Source organism: Ursus maritimus, unplaced genomic scaffold, assembly GCF_017311325.1.
Source record: "Ursus maritimus isolate PB19 unplaced genomic scaffold, ASM1731132v1 scaffold_21, whole genome shotgun sequence".
NCBI classification, from domain to species: Eukaryota; Metazoa; Chordata; class Mammalia; order Carnivora; family Ursidae; genus Ursus; species Ursus maritimus.
Window position 1 is genome coordinate 5844423 of NW_024424564.1, and position 21009 is coordinate 5865431.

Consider the following 21009-nt stretch of genomic DNA (forward strand, 5'->3'; position numbering starts at 1 on the left):
CTGAGATCATGCCCTGAGCCAAAATCAAGTCAGAGGCTTAACCAACTGAGCCCCCCAGGCGCCCCCCAGTCCCTCACAACTTCTACACTAGTAGATGAAACAGACGAGCAAAGTCCAATGTCAGAAGAGGGCAGGTGCTCTGAAGAAAAGTTGGAGTAAGAATGACAAGATGGGGTCACTGGGTGACAGACATTAAGGAAGGCCCATGATGTAATGAGCACTGGGTGTTACGTAAGACTGATGAATCACTGACCTCTACCTCTGAAACCAATAATACATTATATGTTAGTTAACTGAGTTTAAATTAAAAAAAAAAAAAAAAAAGAATGACAAGAGAGTCCTTTTAGAAGACATGGCTAGAGCAGGCCTCTTCAGGAAGGCACTGTTTGAGCAAAGATCTGAACAAGTGAGGTTATTTCCCACAGGTCCCCTTCTGTGCCTCCCCTTCCTTCCCCTGGGCACAATGATGGACTGGGGGTGCAGTGCCCCCCTCTACTGCCACAGCAACCCTAAAGGAAACCGACAAGCAGCCCCTGTTCCTCTCCCTGGTCCTTGCAATCACAAGCCCGCACACCCCCCAGCACAGCTCTTCCCTAGCTCTACCAGTTTGGGTCCCCTTGTTTGTCTCTGCCACGGGACCATGCTCAAACTCTCCTATGCTTAAGGATCACCTGGGGTGGGGCGCCTGGGTGGCTCGGGTGGTTGGGCGGCTGCCTTCGGCTCAGGTCGTGATCCCAGGGTCCTGGGATCGAGTCCCGCATCGGGCTCCCTGCTCGGTGGGGAGCCTGCTTCTCTTCTCCCTCTCCCTTTGCCGCTCACCCTGCTTGTGCTCTCTCGCTCTCTCAAATAATTTTAAAAAAGAAAAGAATCATCTGGGGTGCTCACTGAACAAACTGAGATTCAAGGGCCCACCTCTAACATTCTGATGGTGTCAATCGGAGCCCAGGCATCAGCTTCTTTAGACAAAGGCCAGGTAATTCCAATGTAAGTGGTGGGGAGCCTTGCCTTGGAAACACTGTCAAGGCAATAAACTCAAGGGGCACGGTCTGTCTCTGTCCCCGGAACACAGAGCTTAGCCTTTGGTAAGCACTCAACAACCAACCAAGAGAAGAAACATTTGCCTCACTGCACATTTCCCCTTGTTCTGCTTACAGCGAACACACAGTGAGTTGGTCCTCTTCTCTTCCCTCCCAAAATTCACCTCGGCCCAGAGATCCCACTTTGCGTTTCTTCTGTGGGCCTCACAGTATTTTTTGTAGTGAATAACAATAGGTCTTCAGGACATACTTGCTGGGACAAAGAATAAATGAGAGGAAGGGACGAAGAATAATAATTCAGCGTCGGAGATCTCTCCAGACGCTGCTGTAATGATGGTGACCGAGCAGATTTCGCTGGTCACCTCTGACAAGCAGTCACCAAAATGCAACGTGCTGACAGCTAACGGAAGTCGCAGAATTTGTCCTTTTCTTTCCCTGTCCTCACTGGAGCTGCTAACAAAAACTCAGTGTAAGGGAGGGAGCAGGAAGGAGTTTGGGGGCACCGAGGAGCCTTGGCTAACGTGCCCCTGAATGAGCCGAGTGCTGACTGCTCTCCCTGGGCCCCTGGCGGCAGAGCACTTAGGAACGTCCTTAATGTCATCACTGGGCACCTACGGACACGGGAGCTTGTGACAAGCGAGTCTTTAATCCAGTGCCACCACTCAGTGCCCGGCCGCGGGCTGCTGCTTCAGCGTTGGTGCAAGATGCGTGTTCGCCTCTTTGCTCTATTACGGAGTAACTTTGGTGGCATGTTAAGATAGTTCCTGTGGGTGTAAGCGGATGCCGGCTTCTCGAAGCTACTTTTTAAAAAAGAGTCCATCACTTCTTGCGTTTGTCAGATCCCGGCTGCTTCTCTACGATGCCCTCGCGGCTTTTACAGCTTTATCAACTCAGCACATTCTCCCAACCTTTTTCCCCTTTGAAGTACTCAGCAGAGGCCCATGAGCTCCCACAGGCCTGGCTTTCAGGAGGAACAAGAGCCCTGCCTTTGTGATGAGAAGCCCTCACTTCAGGTCTCCACTTCTAACTAGCTTTGGGACTGGAGATAAGCCATTTATTTTCTTTTGCTCTCAATTTTCTTATCTCTGAAATGATTGTTTAAAAATTGAAAAAAAAATATAATAGCACCTGTTTCACCTCTCTCACAAAGCTGTTAGAAAGATCGGATGAGATAACGTGGAAGGAAACCACAGATTCTAAAGTACCACACGTCATTATTTTATGGCACTGATCTTAGGCAGTACACCTGAAAGTAAGCTAGTCGGTGGAAGGAGAGGAGTAAGAGTGGACTCAAGGGGCTTGGGGTTCAAGTACAAGCCTCATTTAAAATAACAGTGATTGGGACTCTCAATAGCGTTCTTGGCAGAAAAGGCAGATGGTTCCCAAGATAAAGGATGCCCATAGGTGGTAGAAAATAAGGGGAGGACAAGTAGCCAACTGAAAAGCTCACCCTAGAGAACTCTGAATATGGCACTTGTACCAGAAAAAAATAAAACTCCACCGTATTTCCTCGTGGTCCTATAAACCAAGCGGATTATTTCAATGTTGGCATTCTGGCAAGCCACCAAGACAGCATCCAGATTCTCTGTTGTGATTCTCTCTACACTGTGTCATGAAACACACACTGAATTTGGTGGCAAAAGACTTGAGTTTGAAACCCACTTCTGCTCCTTAAAATTTAGGCAAAACCACTTTGGTCATTCACATTTTCAAAGTCTATTGACCACCTGTGGGGAATGTGGAAAGCAGCCGTGATTCAGCCCATGGAGTGTCAGGAGGAAGGAGCCGGATCACATGCCTACACACAGTGGGGACTGCAGGGGCCAAAGCCGGGGAGGTGAGAGAGGGCTGGTGTGCCTGGGCGGCTTTGTGTCATTTGGTTTGGCTACACTACTGGATTTTCACTGGGGAATGGTGAGGGATCAGGCATGACCTTTCAAATCCTCCGCGTCTCCCTAGTGAAATGCAATGTTAGGATGTGGTGGCCACTGGGCATGTTTATGGCATTAATGTCCTCTCGCTCTTTCATCATAGGATGTTAGGGCTGCATGTGACTGGCCACATGACCTCAGAGCATCTGACTGCAAACGCATCAAGGGACAAATATGCCGGCTACTCATGCTCCCCAAAAGGAGCCGGTTGTTTGGGCTGTGGGTTTAATTTTGTATTTGAAATATACCACAGATATTCTTGTGGGTTAGTTTTTTCTTCTGCAGTCTACAGGCAAAGTAAACATGTGACTTTTGAGGGTGGCTACAACTTAACAGCTAAAATGTTTCTACCAGCTAAACTATTAGGTAGGGAGCCTGCAGCTGTACCCAGGGCCGGGCTACTCCAGCGGAAGGCTTGCCCTTTCTCCTCACGAGGCCAGTACTCTGCAGCGCAGTGAGGTAATAAGCTACAGGAAGGAATGTCCTATACATGCCGGCTACTCCCAGGATCTGCTCCTTTCTTTGGGCTCCTCCTCGCTTGTGCACCACTGAGTCAAAGGCTCATTGACTCGATCAGTGAATGAATGGGCTTGAATCTAGCTTATCAATCACTTGAGGAATAAGTTTGTATTCATTAAAATGCCATTTATAGAGATAAAGGTCAGAAGAAACCCCAGCCTGGGAGTGAAAGGACATGAGTACGGTGTAGGTGGACTGAGCTGTGGCAGATCCAGTGAGGAGGCACAGAGTGACCCTGTGTCCCTGTGTGCATGACATAGTTCTGCTTTGTGCTGTTTTCCCAGCGTAATCATTAACGATGTTCACACTGATTCTCAACCATGTCCTGGTTGAGAGGATAAGTCATATCATCACCTGATGAATCAATAATGAAATGACTGCTACTCTTTATTCATGTAGTTGCTACTTCTGGCCATTGGGACTTGCCGTCACCACATAACCAGCGTGTTACTGCTTCACAGGACTTTTCTCACCATGCCAGGATTTCAAAGATCTTATGGGAGCAAGAGAGAAAGTTACTATGTACCTTGCCTTAGGAGAGAAGACACAATCAGGCCTGGTAAGCTGTGGGACACCTTCTGGGTGGCAAAGTCAATCCCCCAGCTTGCAGTTAGTCTGAAGCAAGGAGCCAGGTCTCAGCAGACATGTGTTCAAGAGGAGAATGAGGCGTGTAGTATCTCCAGCCTACCGGTCCGGCACGGAGCTGCGTGCACTGGAAGAATGAATCATGCAGTCCAGGACCAGGACACGGATGCAGAACAAACCCATGTCAGGATTAAAGACCAAAGTTCCCGAGCACAGTGAATAATGGTTTATGGCAGTAGTATTCAAAGAGTCGTCTTTGTTTTATGGGGTTTTTAAAAAGATTTTATTTTAAAATAATCTCTACACCCGACATGGGGCTCACACTTATAACCCCAAGATCAAGAGTCGCACACTTTACTGACTAAGCCCGCCAGGTGCCCCTCAGAGAGCGATCTTTGGATTCCCTGCTTCAGAATTGTGTAAAAATGTGAAAACTCCTAGGACCTGCTTCTAGACCTTTAGATTTCAGGAAGTGGATTCCAGGGATTTGCATTTTTTTTGATTCATTCTCTTATTTTATTCAAATACCAGTCTGATCACACATGGTCCAAGAACACTCAAATAATAAACCAAATATAAACAGATGTTTAAGATTGTTCTTTAGGGGTGCCTCGGTGGCTCAGTCGATTAAGTGTCCGAGTCTTGATTTCAGCCCAGGGCGTGATCTCAGGGTTGTGAGATCAAGCCCCATGTCGGGCTCCATGCTGGGTGATGTGCCTGATTAAGATTCTCTGTCCCTCTCCCTCTGCCCCTTCCCCCAACTCTCTGTCACACTCTTAAAAAAAAAGACTGGTCTTCAAACATAGCTGATGATGCCATGTTTGCCTGTGATCTGTAAAAAGGTTTGGTGGCCACCTAGGTGTGGATGTCATTTTATGTCAGTGAGATCACACACATGCATTTTCTTTATATATAATTAAATCTGTTTTTATTTTTTATTATTTTAAATTAAGCTCTATGCCCAGCATGTAGCTTGAACTCATGACCCCAAGATGAAAAGTCTCATGCTCTACCAACTGAACCAGCCAGGCGCCCTGGGATTTGCATTTTTAAACAAATTTCTCAAACTATTCTTCTGTGTGTAATGCAATAAATAAATACAAAAAAAGATATTACATGTTTAACTGAAACATTCAAGTGAAATTATTATTTTTCAGAAGGGGATTAGAGGGAAATAATCTCCAATGAGAAGAAATATTTGACACAGTATAGAGGTTGGCTCCCTTGTGTGACCATAAGTTTTATGAGTTGCCAAGCAAGATTTTTTGGTGTCAAAGTAAATGTCAAATTCTGGTTTTATTCAAATAGCTGGTTACTTCCCAAGTCACTTCCCAATGGAAACAAGCCAGGAAAATGTCGCACATACACATACAAGTGATTTTTACAGCTAGACCAGCTAGACCAGAGAGTTAGAGATGCAGAAGGAGGACAAGCCAAGTCACGTAATCTTTCCTAGATACAGGGTCAGATGGCACCATAGTCAAATAAAAACAGTTTCTCTACACTCTTAATGTAATTCCCCACCCCACCCCCCACACATTTTCAAAGTGGTGGTGATGGTGGTGATGGTGGTGGAGGAGGAACATATAGCCTCCAAGAGTACAGCACCCGAACTGAAAAGAAAGATGCACGAGATGTTGGTCGAAGGGCACAGACTTCCAGTTATAAGACTAGGACTAGGGATCTCAAGTATAGCATGGGAACTATAGCTACATACAATCTGTCTATGCTGTGTGATATATCTATCTATCTATCTATCTATCTATCTATCTATCTATCTCACATGTATACACATCTATATATAATACTATATTATATACCTCTCAAAGGTGCTAAGAGAGTAAAGCTTAAATGTCCTCACCACAAAACAGAAGCCGTAATTATATGATTTGATAGAGCCATGGTGGTAATCATTCTGTTATATAAGTAATATATAAGTGTATCAAACCAACACATTGTATACCTTAAACTTTTACAGTGTTCACATCAATTGTATTTCAGTATAACTAGAAAAAGAAAACTGCCAAATACAACTGTTCTAGAGCATCAAAGTATTCCTAGATAGAACTCATCATTTTTCTTTTATAGGGGTATCCATGGTTTGTGAGGCCTGAAACTTACAAAATTTTAGCAGCTCTCTTTACAAAAAAGAATACAGAAACAATTATGAATACAAACATAGATACTAATGTGTTTATTAAGAATGAGAGGGGCGCCTGAGTGGCTCAGTTGATTGAGTGTCTAGCTCTTGGTTTTAGCTCAGGTCATGATCTTGGGGTGGTGGGATCAAGCCCCACGTTGGGCTCTGCACTCAGCGGGGAGTCTGCTTGGGGATTCCCTCTCTCTCCATCTCCCTCTTCTCCTCCCTCCTACATGCAATGCGCGCTCTCTCTCTCTAAAAAAAATAAATCTTTTAAAAATAAATAAATAAAATAAAAATAATAAGAGAAGAAGGGGTGCCAAGGTGGCTCAGTCGGTTAAATGCCTGACTCTTGGTTTCAGCTTATGTCATGATCTCATGGGTCATGAAATCGAGCCCCAAACTGGGGCATGCTCAGTGGGGAGTCTGCCTGAAGATTCTTTCCCTCTGTCCCTCACCCCACATGCTCTTTTTTTTCTCAAGGAGATAAATAAATCTTAAGAATGAGGAAAGAAACTGTAACAAGTTACTGAACCATGGAAAATGAGGTCCCTATCTTTTGAGAAATGTTTACAAAGAAATGATTCCTGAGTGTAACCTTGCCTTTCCTCCCCACCTAGAACATTCTACTTTTCCTAGCAACAACCAGAACTCAGTAAGGGCTGGTCCAACTGAAGGGCCCTGATAACTTATATTTACTTAGTTTCTTTGTAAATCTGCCTCCCTACTGATAACTAGATTACCTCTGTTAACTAGCTAAACAGCTAACTCATCAGCTTATGTTAGTTTGCACTGGGAAGAAAGATAGAACTCAGCTGAACTCTTAGCTGATAGCCAATGTCCACTGCTGGCTATGTGAGTGAGCCATTTTGGACTTCCAGCGCATCTAGCTTCCAGATGACTCTAGCCTCAGCTGACATTCAACCGTGACATGAACGACTCCCAGAGAGAACCACCTAGCTGAGCCCACCCAACTCACAGAACTATGAAAGCTAAGAACTTATAAATACAGATTATACACCGTTCTGTCAAGACTCTTGAGTTCTGGGGTGGTATGTTTTGCAGTCCACAGAGGCACAAGGCACTGTAACGTGATAAGTCACTTCAAAGCCCTCTCCTGCTACAGGGCTGGGGAGATGGGGTGGGAGACTGAGCCCCCTGGAGTTTTCTCCTTGGTCTCTATCTGTCCATAAGCAGCACTTGCTCCCTGGGCTCCTGGGCTCCAGCAGACAAATATTAGGAAGACCACTTTCTGTGGAGTGGGGAGAAGACAGCCCACAGCTATCCAGGGTGTAAATTTAATCTGGATGGAGTAAAAGAATAAGAAATCCATTTTGGTCTGAAATCCAAACCGTAGTTTCTAGTCTAACTTTATACCAGCTATAAAATTATTTTCATCCCAGGCACCAGTGTCTATGTTTTTAATTGTTCAGACAACTCAAAGGGAAAAAGGTATAAAATTAGTTTTCTTCTTCAGTCCCCAGTAAGCAGCATCCTGACCTTTTCCTAGGCTAGAAAGCCGTGCAGTTTTAGTTCTTAGGAAATCGCACTCTGCTTCATCCTCTAAACTGCCATCAGTTTCTGTTACATTGTTTTGTTGCAACTCAGATGTGCCTCGCTTTCATTTTCACGGTCCCTGCCCTAACTTCTGCACTCCTGCCGAAGTTTCAGTTCTAGAGTGGCCTCCCTGTCCGCTTCTCCTCACCCCTCCACCACCCCCCGCCCCCCATCTATGCGCTGTGATAGGCTTCCACCCAACATCTATCATGCTACTCCCTTGCTAAGGACCCTACCCACTGCCTTGGGTCCAGTTCAAGGTCCTCCACGATAATTAGCTTTACTATAGCTCACAGCCCTTCAGGCTAATCTTCCAAACTCAGTGACCCTATAAGGCAAATTTTACTTCATACCAGACTCATTCCTGCCTCCTTTTTTCTTGTTCTACTTATGTGGTCCTTCTTCTTCACAGTATATAGTTCTCTCTCACTTTTTGGAATTCCCCTCGTCTCTTAGGAAGCAGGGATCACAGGGTTTATGGCTGATGATTCCTTCCCTAGTCTCACATTCCAACTTGCCCCCAAATCCTAATTCTTCTGAGGACACGTTCCCTAGTTTTTGGCTCAGTAAACACGACTGGACTCATGATCTCTATGTAAAGAGCCAGTGAAATCTTGTGGTCTTGATGGGATTGGAAAAGGAGCAAGGAGTTAATATTATGCCAGGTTCTGGCTAAATACTTTATATATGTCATTTAATTTGTTAAGTTTCTGGGTATAACAACCCTACTGTGCTCTTTTTCTTGAAGAGGAAGCTGAGATTTAGGTAAAGCAACTTTCTCAAGGTCACCCAGCTAGTAAGTGAAGAGACAGAGCCTGAAGGCAAGTCATCGATGGCCAGTCTGAGTTTCTAAGTACTATGTCAAACCACCTCCTAAGGGGTTTTTGAGGGCTCTAGGGAATTTTTTAAACAAGTTTTTCCTCCTCTATTGCCCAAAGATATTTACTGTTACCATTTTATTAAATTTCCTTCACGTGTATATCTGTATACACACACATATCTGTATACACGCGCATTTTTACAAAATTACGATCACGCTCTTTGTATATACAATCATATCCTGTTTCACTTGATACAGTACGGCTTTTCCCCATGTCATTATGCATCAAAGTGCTTCTTATGAATTGCAGAAAGTACACAATACAATAAAACATGCTCTTTCCCAAAGTGGGACTTTGGCTTGGGTATGAAAAGCTACCAAGAGGACTTTATACGTTAAGATGTCAACAATGAGATCTTAAATAGTGCTCATGTTTTCATGGGAGACAACAGGGGAGGCCCAAAGAAAAGAGTCATTCTCTCTTAATATGGACGCGCATACTGGGAAACCCTAAGTGTAAAGCCTCCCAGGACCCGATGGGGAACGAGGACTAGCATCTCCTGACCACTTCTGGCCACATGCCAGACCCTATGCCACACAGTCGCACAGATGCTCTTCCTTGCTTTTCCTAGCACCTTGTAATATAGGATTTCCACCCCACCTGAGGGAAGGGAGAGGCAGGCTAACACGGTGCAGGCCACATGGGCACTGAGATACTGGAGTCTAAGGTTTTCCTTTTCTTAGAGAAGGCGGTTTCAGAAGAAAGAAAAAATAGATGAAGAAAAGCGAGAAGGAGCTGAATGAGTCAGCTGAAGTTACAAAAACATAGCTGGCAGGAATCTTGAACACCAAGGAAAGGAACAATAAGCGCAGAGAGAAAATGGGGTTCCTGTGGTTCAGTCTGGCAGGGGCGGGAGGAGGGGATGCAGAGGAAGGGGCTGGTTTTGCAAAGGAGCCCCCACAAAGAAAAAGACCCGTTCTTCCAAGAGCCCCGAAGGGGGCTAAAGGCAATCTTGGAGCACAGGCCGGAACGCAAGCATCACGGGGAGGAATCCCAGCTCTCGGGAGGGCCCGTGACAGGTCAGAAAGGGGCGCGGAGCAGCAAACATCTGGACGTTTGGGCTGCAGACCTGTGCCAGGGTGCCGAAGTAACACAGCAGGAAGTGTGCTGGATTGCGGCGGGGAGAAGAAATGCTGGAGAAGGGGAGAAGGAGAGGCTGGGCTCAGTGCCTGACTTCCCCCATCCTTTCCTTCTCCACTTGAACTCTTTCAGGATAGCCTAGGAAAGGTGAATGCTAATGAGCTTCATTGAGCAAGGAGATGGGAGACGTGACTGAGGCTCTTTCTCTTATGTGGGGAGAGGCTGCATCTTACACTGTGACACGGGGAAAACACGGTGCTGTGGACCAGACGAGAGTCAGAACGCCTCCACATTCAATGGTCAGGCCAACGCTTGGTTGGCGGGGGCCTCTTGTGGAATTCAGTTCTTGGCCAGAAATCGCTGCCTTAGACCTTGGAAGATAGGAGGGAGGCTCAGCAAACCTGGCGGCTGCTCTTTGGGTTTGGCAAACTCCAGATTTTTCCAGCGCCTTGTGTTCAGTGAAACCAAAAATGTGTTTGGCTAGAAACCCTTCTCTAATTTTTAAACCCCTGAGCATTTTTTACGTAAATCTGATACACATGTTTTTGTCTTATTTTTATTTAGCTCATCAAATCGAATTAGGAGCTACAGTGATGAAGGGAACAATGCTGATTTCCAAGAAGATTTTGGAGCCTTTTTTTCTTAGAACTAAATCGAATTTTCTCCCCAACTGTTAAAATTACCAGACTGATCTGGATTTGAAATTTAGAACCCAAATGTGAAATAAAGATCCATGCTTGGCAAAGATGAGGCATAGCAGGGGAACGTTCTTAGGAAGTCACAGTTAGAAAGCCAGGGTAGGTGTGGGGTGGGGGGTGAGGGGATATAGGCAGGAAAGGAGGCAATAGTTATTCTTCTTCAGACGGTTTAGATAAATTTACCCGGCTTTCCGAGCTCCCCCAAAGCAGCCCGCTCACCATGTCTCTGGTGTCTGACTTCATCACTACCACCCGAGGAAGAGGAGTGCCTACCCTAAGACTGAGGATGAGGGGGTCTCCTGTACCCCTCCATAGTAGTCAATGCCAGCTGCTCCTCCTGTGCTAACCTCCCTCCCCCTTTCCTGGTTCTGGCTAAGCCCTCTCCATCTGGAAGCATTTAAAATGTACAACAATTTTAATCTCGTGCAAAGGAATCTTCGGGTCTACACTACATACCCATTAAGCTCAATTATACGTGCACAATCTTATTTTGCACAATTCTGTCTGGCCGAGGTTGGCACACACCAAAGGCTATTACTGTCTCTCCCGATTACTTTTTCTACTACGCCATCATTTTCTACAACTCTAGTCTGAGGCCAGCAGTAGTTCTCTGAGAAACTCGAGCTGAGGTCCCAGGACAAAGATCCTCTTCAGAGCCCTGGGAACCTGGACTCAGAGGGTCCCTTAGACACAGTCCAAAGACATTTCTTTGAACTCAGCTTCTCTCCCTTACAGATCCTGATCAAATTAGACAGACCTGGGTACAAGTACCATCTTGTTATTTTAGAACTGTACAACCGTGGGGGAGTTATTTCACTTCCTTGCATCTCAGTTTCCCAATCTGCAAAATGGGTATAATGGGCATATGGACCTCCTAGGGTTGTTGTGAGGATCAGATGAGATACTGTGTATAAAAAACACAGTTTAAGTTGTCTGGCCCAGACTAAGTAGTTATTTGTTATGTTATGTTACTTGTATTATAAAAACTACACCTTACTGAACTCCACACACCTTTCTAAGAGCACTTAATGTTTTTACAGAGGTGGCCAGTTTCCTTTTAAACACTCCGCTCACCTGTCCAGTCCCTCACCAATGCTGAACCAACCAACCCAATTCCCTGCACACCAGCATCACTCTAGGTAGGTGACTGGGATTTCTCATCAGTCCCCAGGGAGTCTCCCATGCACACCCAAGTTTTAAACCTACAGTCTCTTCTTTGTAGCCATGGAATAGAGCAATTAGAAGATGTACAATCTAACTCCAAACCAAACCACACCTCTTCTCACTTTATACAGAAAGCATAGGTGTGTGTGTGTGTGTGTGTGTGTGTGTGTGTGTGTGTGTGTAAGGAAATGAGGAGGTTTTCACTCTGCTTTAAGAAGCAAAATGGTTAATTAGTGCTTTCTGAGGACCCCCCCTCCCCCACCGCAAGAACATGAGTCACACTTCATCTGTTCCTTTTGCAAAGTAGAAAGATGATGGCACCATTTAATAGGTCTGATAAATGCTTCTCTCTCAAGGGGGAAAAATACAGAGTCCATGAGTCTAGTATTTATTGCTTTCCTCTGGGCCAAGAGTAGTTTCAGCAATAATTCATGGATCCCGAGGTTGGCCAGAATAGAGGGATCAGGGATCCACTAGCTTCCAGGGCCCCTTGGACGCTTTACGTAGTATTGGTCCTCATCGTGCAGAATTGCTGTGAGGGCTAAAAGAGAGACATCTACAGGCTCTGACGAATGGTAATTATTATTTCCACCAGGCTGATCTCATTTGAAATCCTGGGTAATATCAGGAAAGGTCTGTGTCTTCCATGCCTTCTATTTACTAGAGATTGCCCCCTCCGTGACTTCCCAAACTCTTGTGGCTACATGAATTTTGAATGCCAGCCTCAGCAATAAAGACTCTAAAAGAACCCCCCCCCAACCCCACCCTGCTCACAGCCTTGCCAAAGGGGTGGGCCTAGGTGGCTGTCTGTGGCCATCGAGGTCTCTGGAGTGGACAAGCTAAAGGGGCAATTTATGGGCTGGGAAGTCACTCGTGGCCTGGTATAAAAAGGGAGTTGGACCAATGAGATTCGTCTCTGGGAATCGGGAGAGTGAGAGACTGGGTTGACTGGTAGCAGAGACATATGGAAATGACTGGCCACTTTAAGGGCAGAACGCCCTCATGAAGGCGACAGACTCCCACTGCTGAGGCTCTCTGGGGGTGCCTTGATTCTAGAACCGCCCTCCCATAAAGCCTAGCTGTTAAGGGTTCTTCCTGTGTACACCATACACATCTCTTCTAATATCAGTAAAACAAACACCTCCTCTTTTGAGTTAGCTCGAGTGGGTTCTGGTTTCCTCCAACAAAAAGAGCCTTCGATAAAACAGCATCTACCCTTGGGAAGAACACGCAGATGGAGCTGTGTTTAAACGTTCTGGGCATTTCTGGTGCAAGGCATTGCTGTAACAGGTAATTGCACAGCATGCAAACAGCACTGGTTCCTGACTCACCTCTCCCTGATTCCCCTCTATTATAAATATTGGAAAAGCTAAAGCTCTCTGCCTCAACCTTCCTAGCAGCCAGGGGAGGTCAGGTGACACAGTTCTGGCCAATGAGACGCAGGTGAGTATCTGTTGGGACAGGTAGGCTGCCTGCCTCCTCCTTCCTGCCTTGCACGACAGTGCTGTGCTCAGAGCAGCGGCCGTCATCTTGAACATGAAGGGAAAGTCGGCGAGACGCCAGTCCTGGCACACGGGAGGTGATGCGCGAACACTCGCTGCCACCACGTTCCAGCCTCCTTGTTACGTGAAAAAAAAACAGACCCTTAACCTACTATTACTTATATTTCTCTACAACTTAGAAGCAAAACGTTCTCCAAAGATGTATTCTGAAACAGAACTGGATATTGTTTCCCGTATCATAAGAAACACGTGTTGTTGGCTTTTCATAACATTAGTTTTAGGTGAGAAAAAAAGTTTTTTAACCCAAAAGATGACAACTTGTTTTCCAATTAACTTCTGTAAACATCAGCTGAATGATACAAGTTCTACAGGCGATTAAAATCGAAGAAGGGATAAGGTACACACGCGAACAACTACGCGGTAAGGCAGAGCGTGGCGGGCGGTAAAAGGCACTGCTTTACACGGATCTGTAGAGAGCTCAGGGAGAAATCAGGGAAGTCTCTCCACAGGAGACTTTGGACGCTTGGACATGGGAGGAAAGGCGTTCTAGTCAGAAGGAAGAGTCTAAGCAACTATGGAAAACTGGAGGTCATGTGCAGGAAGGACGCAGCAAGTTCTTTCTGGCTAGTTCTGGGGAACAGAGATCAAATTTTTGGTCTAGAAAGTCAGACCAAATTATAACATGCCTCGAATGCCAACCAAAGGAGTCTGGGCTTTATCCTCATAGGCACGGGGTACGGTTGAAGGTTTCGGAGCAAACAGGAGTCAGAACACCTGTTCGGGAACATCTGCCTCGTGACAAAATGTGGGATGGACTAGAGGCAGGAATGCCACTAGGGGGCTGTACAGCTACCCGGGCAGGAAGTGAGGAGGCAGGAACCAGGACAAAGTGAGAATGGAGTGGGGGAAAAAGAAACACTGCACGCGTCCCTGAGACACAAGCTGCCTATGGGCTGCACGTCATGGCAGGAATCACAGAGACAATCCATTATTGCACAAAACAGAAACAAAAACCTCATCTGGTACCTCTGGAGCTGAAGACAGGAATGGTTTTATGTAGATGTTGGAGTCATGCACCTTCAGGTCATGGTCCCCAAGTCCCCTGGTCACTCCAATAGTTGCCATTACTCGGGCCTAGGGGTATAAGCAGAGGGTCATCAGAAACACACACCAGAGAAAGCATTCCCGTCACAACGTAGCTGCCACAGGCGGAGAGAAAAGCATTCATTTTCCAATTCCTTCTGTCCCTCTCCATGCCCCTTGCTACTGACTTGTGTGGGTAGCTGTTTCCACGGAAGGGCTCACCAAGATCACTTATGTACTTAAGGAGTGGTTTTTCTACCAATTATCCTGAGTTTAATGGGTTGCTGCTGTCTCTTCTCAGCTTCTTTTGTAGAGACTGGAAGGAAGGGGATCCAGGAAACTAAATCCAACATGTTTGACGTCTACAGCTACTGAAATCAGTTCAAATCGAATGCAACATGATCCGTCCATCCAGCCCCCCACCCGTCTGTGACACGCCACCCTACAAGAACTCACTGAACACACCAGCCAAGTCTCCAGTTCCTGAGAGGCACCAGTAAGCGATGGAAAAACGCGAGCGGCAGCTCCCACCTCCCCAAGCTCCTAGAGTGTACTTCATGGCTAGAGGAAAGAAAGTCTTTGCAACTCTGTAACCTGGCCTGCTGCTAACATCCCCACAAATTGCCTCTGGGTGGAAAGGAAGAAAGTGTCACTTTATTATAACCACACAGAGACCCAGGTTTGAGACCTCACCACCCGTGCTTTCTCTGAACAGTTTCGTTTTCCCAGTGCTTGAAGGAAATAATACTATGATACTAATGCTTACACAGTCAGCCTAAATACCTCCCGGGATGCCACGGATTTGACTTAGCCCAACATTTACTGAGCACCTACTAGGTGCAGAAATCATGCTGTGGGGGACAAATGTCTAAGGACTTGTCCCTAATATAAAGGAACTTGTGAAGGGAGATCAAAGGTGTATGTCTAACTAATAATACATAAAATATGGCCAAGTGATGAAAGACACCAGCACCATGGGTTAGAGGAGTTGAGAGGAGGTAAAAATTCTGCTGAGAGGGTTTCCTGGGGGTGGTGGCATGACATTTTTGTGCAGAAGGGTGGGTAGCACTGAGCCAGGTAAGCACAGAGGGATGAAATGAAAGTCATTTTTGGTAGAATGGAGCCCAGTGGCCTAACACTTGGATCATCAATAATACATCCAGTGTAGGGTCATGGTGCTGAGACCCAGCTTGAATCCTCACTCTACTGTTTGGGTACTAAGAGTAACTTATAAATGCTAAGAAATATTACAATCTAAAACATTGCCAGCACCTTCATCCTGTTTTCGCAAAAAGGCTATGGATCTTAGAGCTCATTTCAGATCAGAAGATGGGCATGTTTGCATTAAAGTGGAAATGAAACAAACCATGACATTTTTTAAAGGCAAGAATCAAAAGGGATACAATGCAGGCAGGTGATATGAAGCCTGGGGCCCTCTGGTCAGGCAGGCTGCAGAAACTCTCTGCTCTGCTGGGGAGCTGGACCGGCTCCCTACTAGCTAAGAAATACTGAACTCTTCAGTGTGAAAATTCTGAGTCCCCTGCGGCCCTTCTGCTCTCCCCATTGCAATGGCAGCTTCTCTGGCTGGGAAAGCACAGGTGGGCGTTTTTGTCTAAAGAAATCTGATGTTTCTGTTAGTTACTGAACTTGTTTACAAAGTATGTAGGTGTTACCCACCCAAATCCTTAAAAGCATTGGCAGGAATAAAATGAGAAGTTATGGCTGTGAAAGTCTTCTGAAACTTCTGGGTAGGTGTATGCAGACGGGAACGAGAAACCCCTTGCAAAGGATCTAGATGGAACTGACGTGCTGCAGTTGTAAAGATTTCGCAAGAAATCGTGGATCCCCTGCCAGGGATCTTGTGCTATTTCACTGTGGAGCAAGCCTGGTACAGACTGGAGCCACAGTGGCTTTTAAATAGGCCATCAGGTGCGATGACAGAACTTGCCAGCTGCCTATCACAGAACTGTCAGGCCCTAATTAACTGAAACGCTTGAGGAACGTGATGTCCTGGTGAAATCAACATTGGCTGAACTGGGAAGGCCCCTGGCTCCTTTAAATCTTTATTCTGATCATCTTCTAAGAACACATTAGTCCACTGTCCTTTGGTGTGGGGGCAAGGATACTGTACATACTGAAAAGTATACTTAATACTGATGGCTTTCTTGAAGGCCAGCCATGTGTCAGGTACCAGGCTGGTCAGGTACCAGGGATACAAAGGTAAGAGGAGGTGGCTCCGAGCTTACTGGAACACACTGGGTATAGGAGGGTCATACTGAGACTCTCAGCCCCACAAAGCACCGCAGCTGTGGGCATCGGTCACTGGGCTGAGAGATGTGCATTAATAATACCCATCATCTTGACAGGCAGACGCAACACTGTCAGGAACAGAGTCCTTTCCTGTCGTGACTCTCAAGCAAGGCTGGTGAGATGGATGGTGGCCCATTTCCATGAACAGGGAAAGTTCGTGTGAAAAATGATCCCTCTGTGAATCAGATGTTTATGCTTCATTTCCCTCCATGGAATGTCTCCTTCCACTGAAATCACTGCTACACTGAGCCCAAACCTAAACCCGTGTGCTCTCCCCCACACACACATTGAGAGACGCACGCACGCACACACACGCTCGAGTTCTGCCCATAAAGGCACCCTTCAGTTTTATTATGAGCCACTTCTTCCTCCAAAAAACTATCAAATATTGGAAGAAATTCAGTTGAAGACTCTTCTTAATGTGAGCACATTTTTCACTTCTGATTGGAGCTCTCAGCACAGAGTTGAAGGGTATTCGTGTTCAAAGGAAGAATGCAATGACTCAGGGCTGTTTGTTCTTACTGGGAAACAGTTTCAAAGCTTCCCCATCTCCAGTCCGGGGCGGCCACCTCCTCCAGCCTCCGCTCCCAGACCAAGACGGACAGACAGCCTTCCTGGGCTGCACAGACGCCTGCTGCTCAGGGTGTGGCTCCGACGGGGGCCCTGGGAGCTCGTGACGAACGACCTCGGCTAGCTGGGCCTGGGCTCCGGTCCCCGGGGTCCTGAGCTTCACCGCAGCGAAGCGTCGGATCCCCTTGCCTGGCGCAGGGGGAGCAGCGGCCTTGCAGAGCGTGAGCTCCCACGGGGGAGCGTGAGAGCTCTGGAAGCGGGGAGACGGCCGTGGCTCCACCCCTCCCACCACCCCTGGCGGCCAGGAGCCGACTTCGCCTCAGAGTCTCGGCGGCCTCGTCTGCCAAACGGACCCAATACCGCCGGCTGTGCCCGCCTCGCGGCTTGTCAGAAATACAGGGAGATGATGTACGCGCGGGGTCGTGGCGAGACACCGTAGAACGTTACTCAGATAGATGGCCTGGAACGTTGTTCGCACAGAATGTTCTCTCGGCCCTTGTGCTCAGCCCTCACCTCCCCCGTCCCCAACCCCTGCCACTCCTCGGACCCTCAAGACAGGACACCCGAAGGGTGATGGAAGGCGACAGTCTTTGGCGCTGTCAGGGCTATAAAGTGCCAGGCTGCTGAGTGGGGCACAGAGACCGCCACGGGCGGTGCGGAGCCAGAGCCTGTTCTCTCGGCCGGGGGGCGTGCACGTGCCTACCTTCTTGCCTTCTCCATATATAAGGGGAAACTTCAAGTCATCATCCTCAATGGTTTTGTATGCCCTGTAGGGGGATAAACAACATTAAAAACAAAAGGTTTGCACTCAATTAGTGACCCGCTGCCCTGACACAGGCGGCTAGGTGCTTCATTGTCCCAGGCGCTCCGTCACTCACCACGCTGCCAATCTCTCCGTGCACGGAGTTATTCTTCCTCCAGAACGGTATGTGTGTAACACAATTAACAAACCAGAAGCTATTGACTCTGGATTCGCTTGCAGAGGGAGAAAAGAAGGTGGTATACTCATAATTCACAAGAAGGGGGGAGGGGGGGTTTGTTCTCAGCACTTAGAGCCTGTGCGCCATGAAGTGCCCCAGCAGCAGTGACAAGGGTCTTGTCATGAGCCCAAAGTGAGCAACAGCAGAGCTCAGAGACGGATGCAGAGTGAAACTGCTCCAAGAGCCGGCTCTGACCTTCAGGGCTTGTGTAGACCAAAGCAGCCTGGTACTGGGATGGCCGCAGAAGGAATATTTAGAGCCTGTTTGACCTCGATGTGATAGTCAAGGTTAGCAGAAAATTCTTTGTTTCACAATAGCTATTAAATGGCCATTTGACACACGGAGAGAAAATCCAGTTTATGCTTCAATGGTTTATTCTAGGTGTGGTTGTCCAGAGGCCACTGCACACACAGCAGAGGCTGGCCAGGCTAACACAAGAGGAAAAATGAAGTCTATGTCTTGCCATTTTCCTCATAAGAAGTTAAAAAACAAACAAGCAGCAAAGGAACAAGGCCCTTGATTACGAACTGTACCACCCTGGGCAAGGAGCTCCATCATTTTGGGTCTCAGTTTCCTTATCTGTAAAATGAGGATAATTACGTAGGATGTAAAGAGCTTAGCAGAGAGCCTGGCACTTGGGAAGTACGCATTTAGTGGTAGCTATTACTACTATTTAATAGATAATGAATACTTGGCACACCAGCTCCCCTTTCTGCAAAATGGGGACAGCACTGCCTGTTCACCACCTCAAGAAAGTATTAGGGACACCAAGTAAAAACTGGGGTAGCTTCTACTAGGTGAGGCGCTAGAAACCAGATGATTCTCTAAAGTAATGTCTGCTGAGTGCGTGAAGAAAACTAGTTTGTGAAATGGGCTCCCAATCTTGGATTTATACAGACAACTTGGGAGGGAAACTGAAATCAAATTTATGGAAGCTCTTGATATACAAAAGAATGCAACCCAATTCGAAGAGAGTTCAACCCCAAAGCTAACACAGGGACACGTTTATTTTCTGGGAAATTATTTAGGTAAGCTCCTTCCCAAGGGATCAATGAAGACTTGGCACCTGTTCAGCCCTGGGCAAGCAGGTGAGCCTCTCTGGACCTCAGAATCCTCAATAATCGGAGAGAGGAAAACTGAGGCTTACTTGTGGCATTGAGGATTAAGATGATCTAATGAATGTACCGAGCTTCGGGAGTCCAGCACGGTGCCTGGCACACGCCGAGAGCTTGATAAATGCCAGTTGCTGGTACTGCCATCAAGTGGGCCCAGAGGTACTCTAGAAATTCAATTTTCAAAAAAAGAACTGTACTATTTCCTTTCCCCAAATCTACCAAATTAACACGAGGTGGAAATAGCTACTTTGATGTTTTTATAGTCACATGAACTATTTAAAACACTGCAGTATACAAGTCATTTGGGGGAACAAACAGAGCTATTATTAGAAGACACTCAGCTTGGGAAATGAATGAATTCTTAGACCAGTGGTTCTCAATGCTGGCTGCACATGGAATCACCTGGGAGAGCTTTTAAAAATCCAGATGCCCAGGTCACAGCTCAGAACAATTAAATCTGAACCTCTGGGGATGATAGCTAAGCACTGGGAGGGTTTTTGTTTGTTTGTTTTAAGCTACATTGTGCAGTCAAATTTGAGGACCACCACTATAGACCAAGTGTCATTTGCTAATATTCAAAATCAGCTGATCAATTAGCTTGATCCTAAAGATGACAGACTGTGTGGCTCAAGGGGCAGGAGGGAAATGACCTGAGAAAGGCTCTGAGGTAGACGTGAGCAGGGCTTGGGGTCGGTGGAGAGGGACATGTGGAGAGGAGAGGCCAGACTCAGAGAAGAGGACACAGTGGGGACGAGACCAGGAGAGGGACTGGGGCCCGAAGACCAAGGCGCAGGAGGTCAGGGATTAAATGGGAGGCAGAGGGCAGCAACTCTAGCACCAGTGACTGGAAATTACTTCGAGCTCAGGAAAGAGGGCGAAGAGCACTCTTCACAGGCTTGAAAAGGCAGCTGGAGAGCTGTTCTCAGGTCCCCTGAAAGCCCAGGCAATCGAATTCTCTCAGGGCAGAGACCTTCCGGAACATGAAATCTGTGTTACCACAGCTCTGAAAGACAAACACTCACCTTGGAGTTGTCACCTACAGGGTCCAGTGCGAATTCTAATATTTTAGTTGCTATTTTTTCATCTTCAAAAACAACAAAAGTATTAAAAATAGAAAGGACAACTTTGAAAAAGGTTTATTCTGCTCCTGCCATTGTTGGTTTCTAGTCACGTAAGAGCCCTCTCCCCTGCGGTCGCCAACCAACGACAAGGGTGAATAACTATAAATAAAGAAGTTCCACACGCTCTCCCCCTCAGCCTTTCTGGGTCCTAAGCACAGGTATCATATAAAGGCAGATGGACTTCCCTTCACAGTTACAGTCTGGCATGATAAAGAATAAAACACTCAAGAGTTCAAACGGGTAACTTGATTAAAGTCTGTATAAATGAGCTAAAACCAGGACAGCAGCCCTGACTCACCGAACACCCACATGCCGCACACTGGACTTGGTGCTGGCTTACTGTGTCTCAAATGTCTCCTAGGTTCTGCAATGTCCCATTGGACAGATGAGGAGACTGAGGCTCAGAGAGGTTAAGTAACTTTCCCAGGATCACACAACATCTTAGTGGCCTGAAGCTAGACGCGAACCTTCCCAGAAGACACACCAAAGAAAGGGGACAGCAGGCCTCCTGCAATGCGTTTGCAGTTTAGGGGGCCACCCCTGTTCCCACCCATTTGAAAGGCCTGTCTGCTGTGCATATTGCATTATAGTTCATGTCCAACCTGGAGGCTTGACTCTGCCCTTCCAGCTCGGCGCTGGCTGCCACCTTCTCGGCGGGGTGATGCGGGAGAAGGACAATGGTTTGCAGCTGGAGCTCCAAGAGATGGAGTTACTTGGGACCTATGATTCATAGAAA

General features: G+C 46.8%; 1 protein-coding gene across 2 annotated transcripts in view; it reads right to left on the reverse strand.

Annotated features, from left to right (window-relative positions):
- PPM1H (protein phosphatase, Mg2+/Mn2+ dependent 1H) overlaps positions 1 to 21009 on the reverse strand; it is a 238941-nt gene that overhangs the window by 23536 nt on the left and 194396 nt on the right. For both annotated transcript variants that reach the window (XM_040637216.1, XM_040637215.1), the window contains exons 7-8: positions 17761 to 17824; positions 14121 to 14228 (exon numbers count right to left, since the gene is read on the reverse strand). In XM_040637216.1, the coding sequence (XP_040493150.1) occupies positions 14121 to 14228; positions 17761 to 17824 (172 nt within the window). The remainder of the gene's footprint in view (positions 1 to 14120; positions 14229 to 17760; positions 17825 to 21009) is intronic.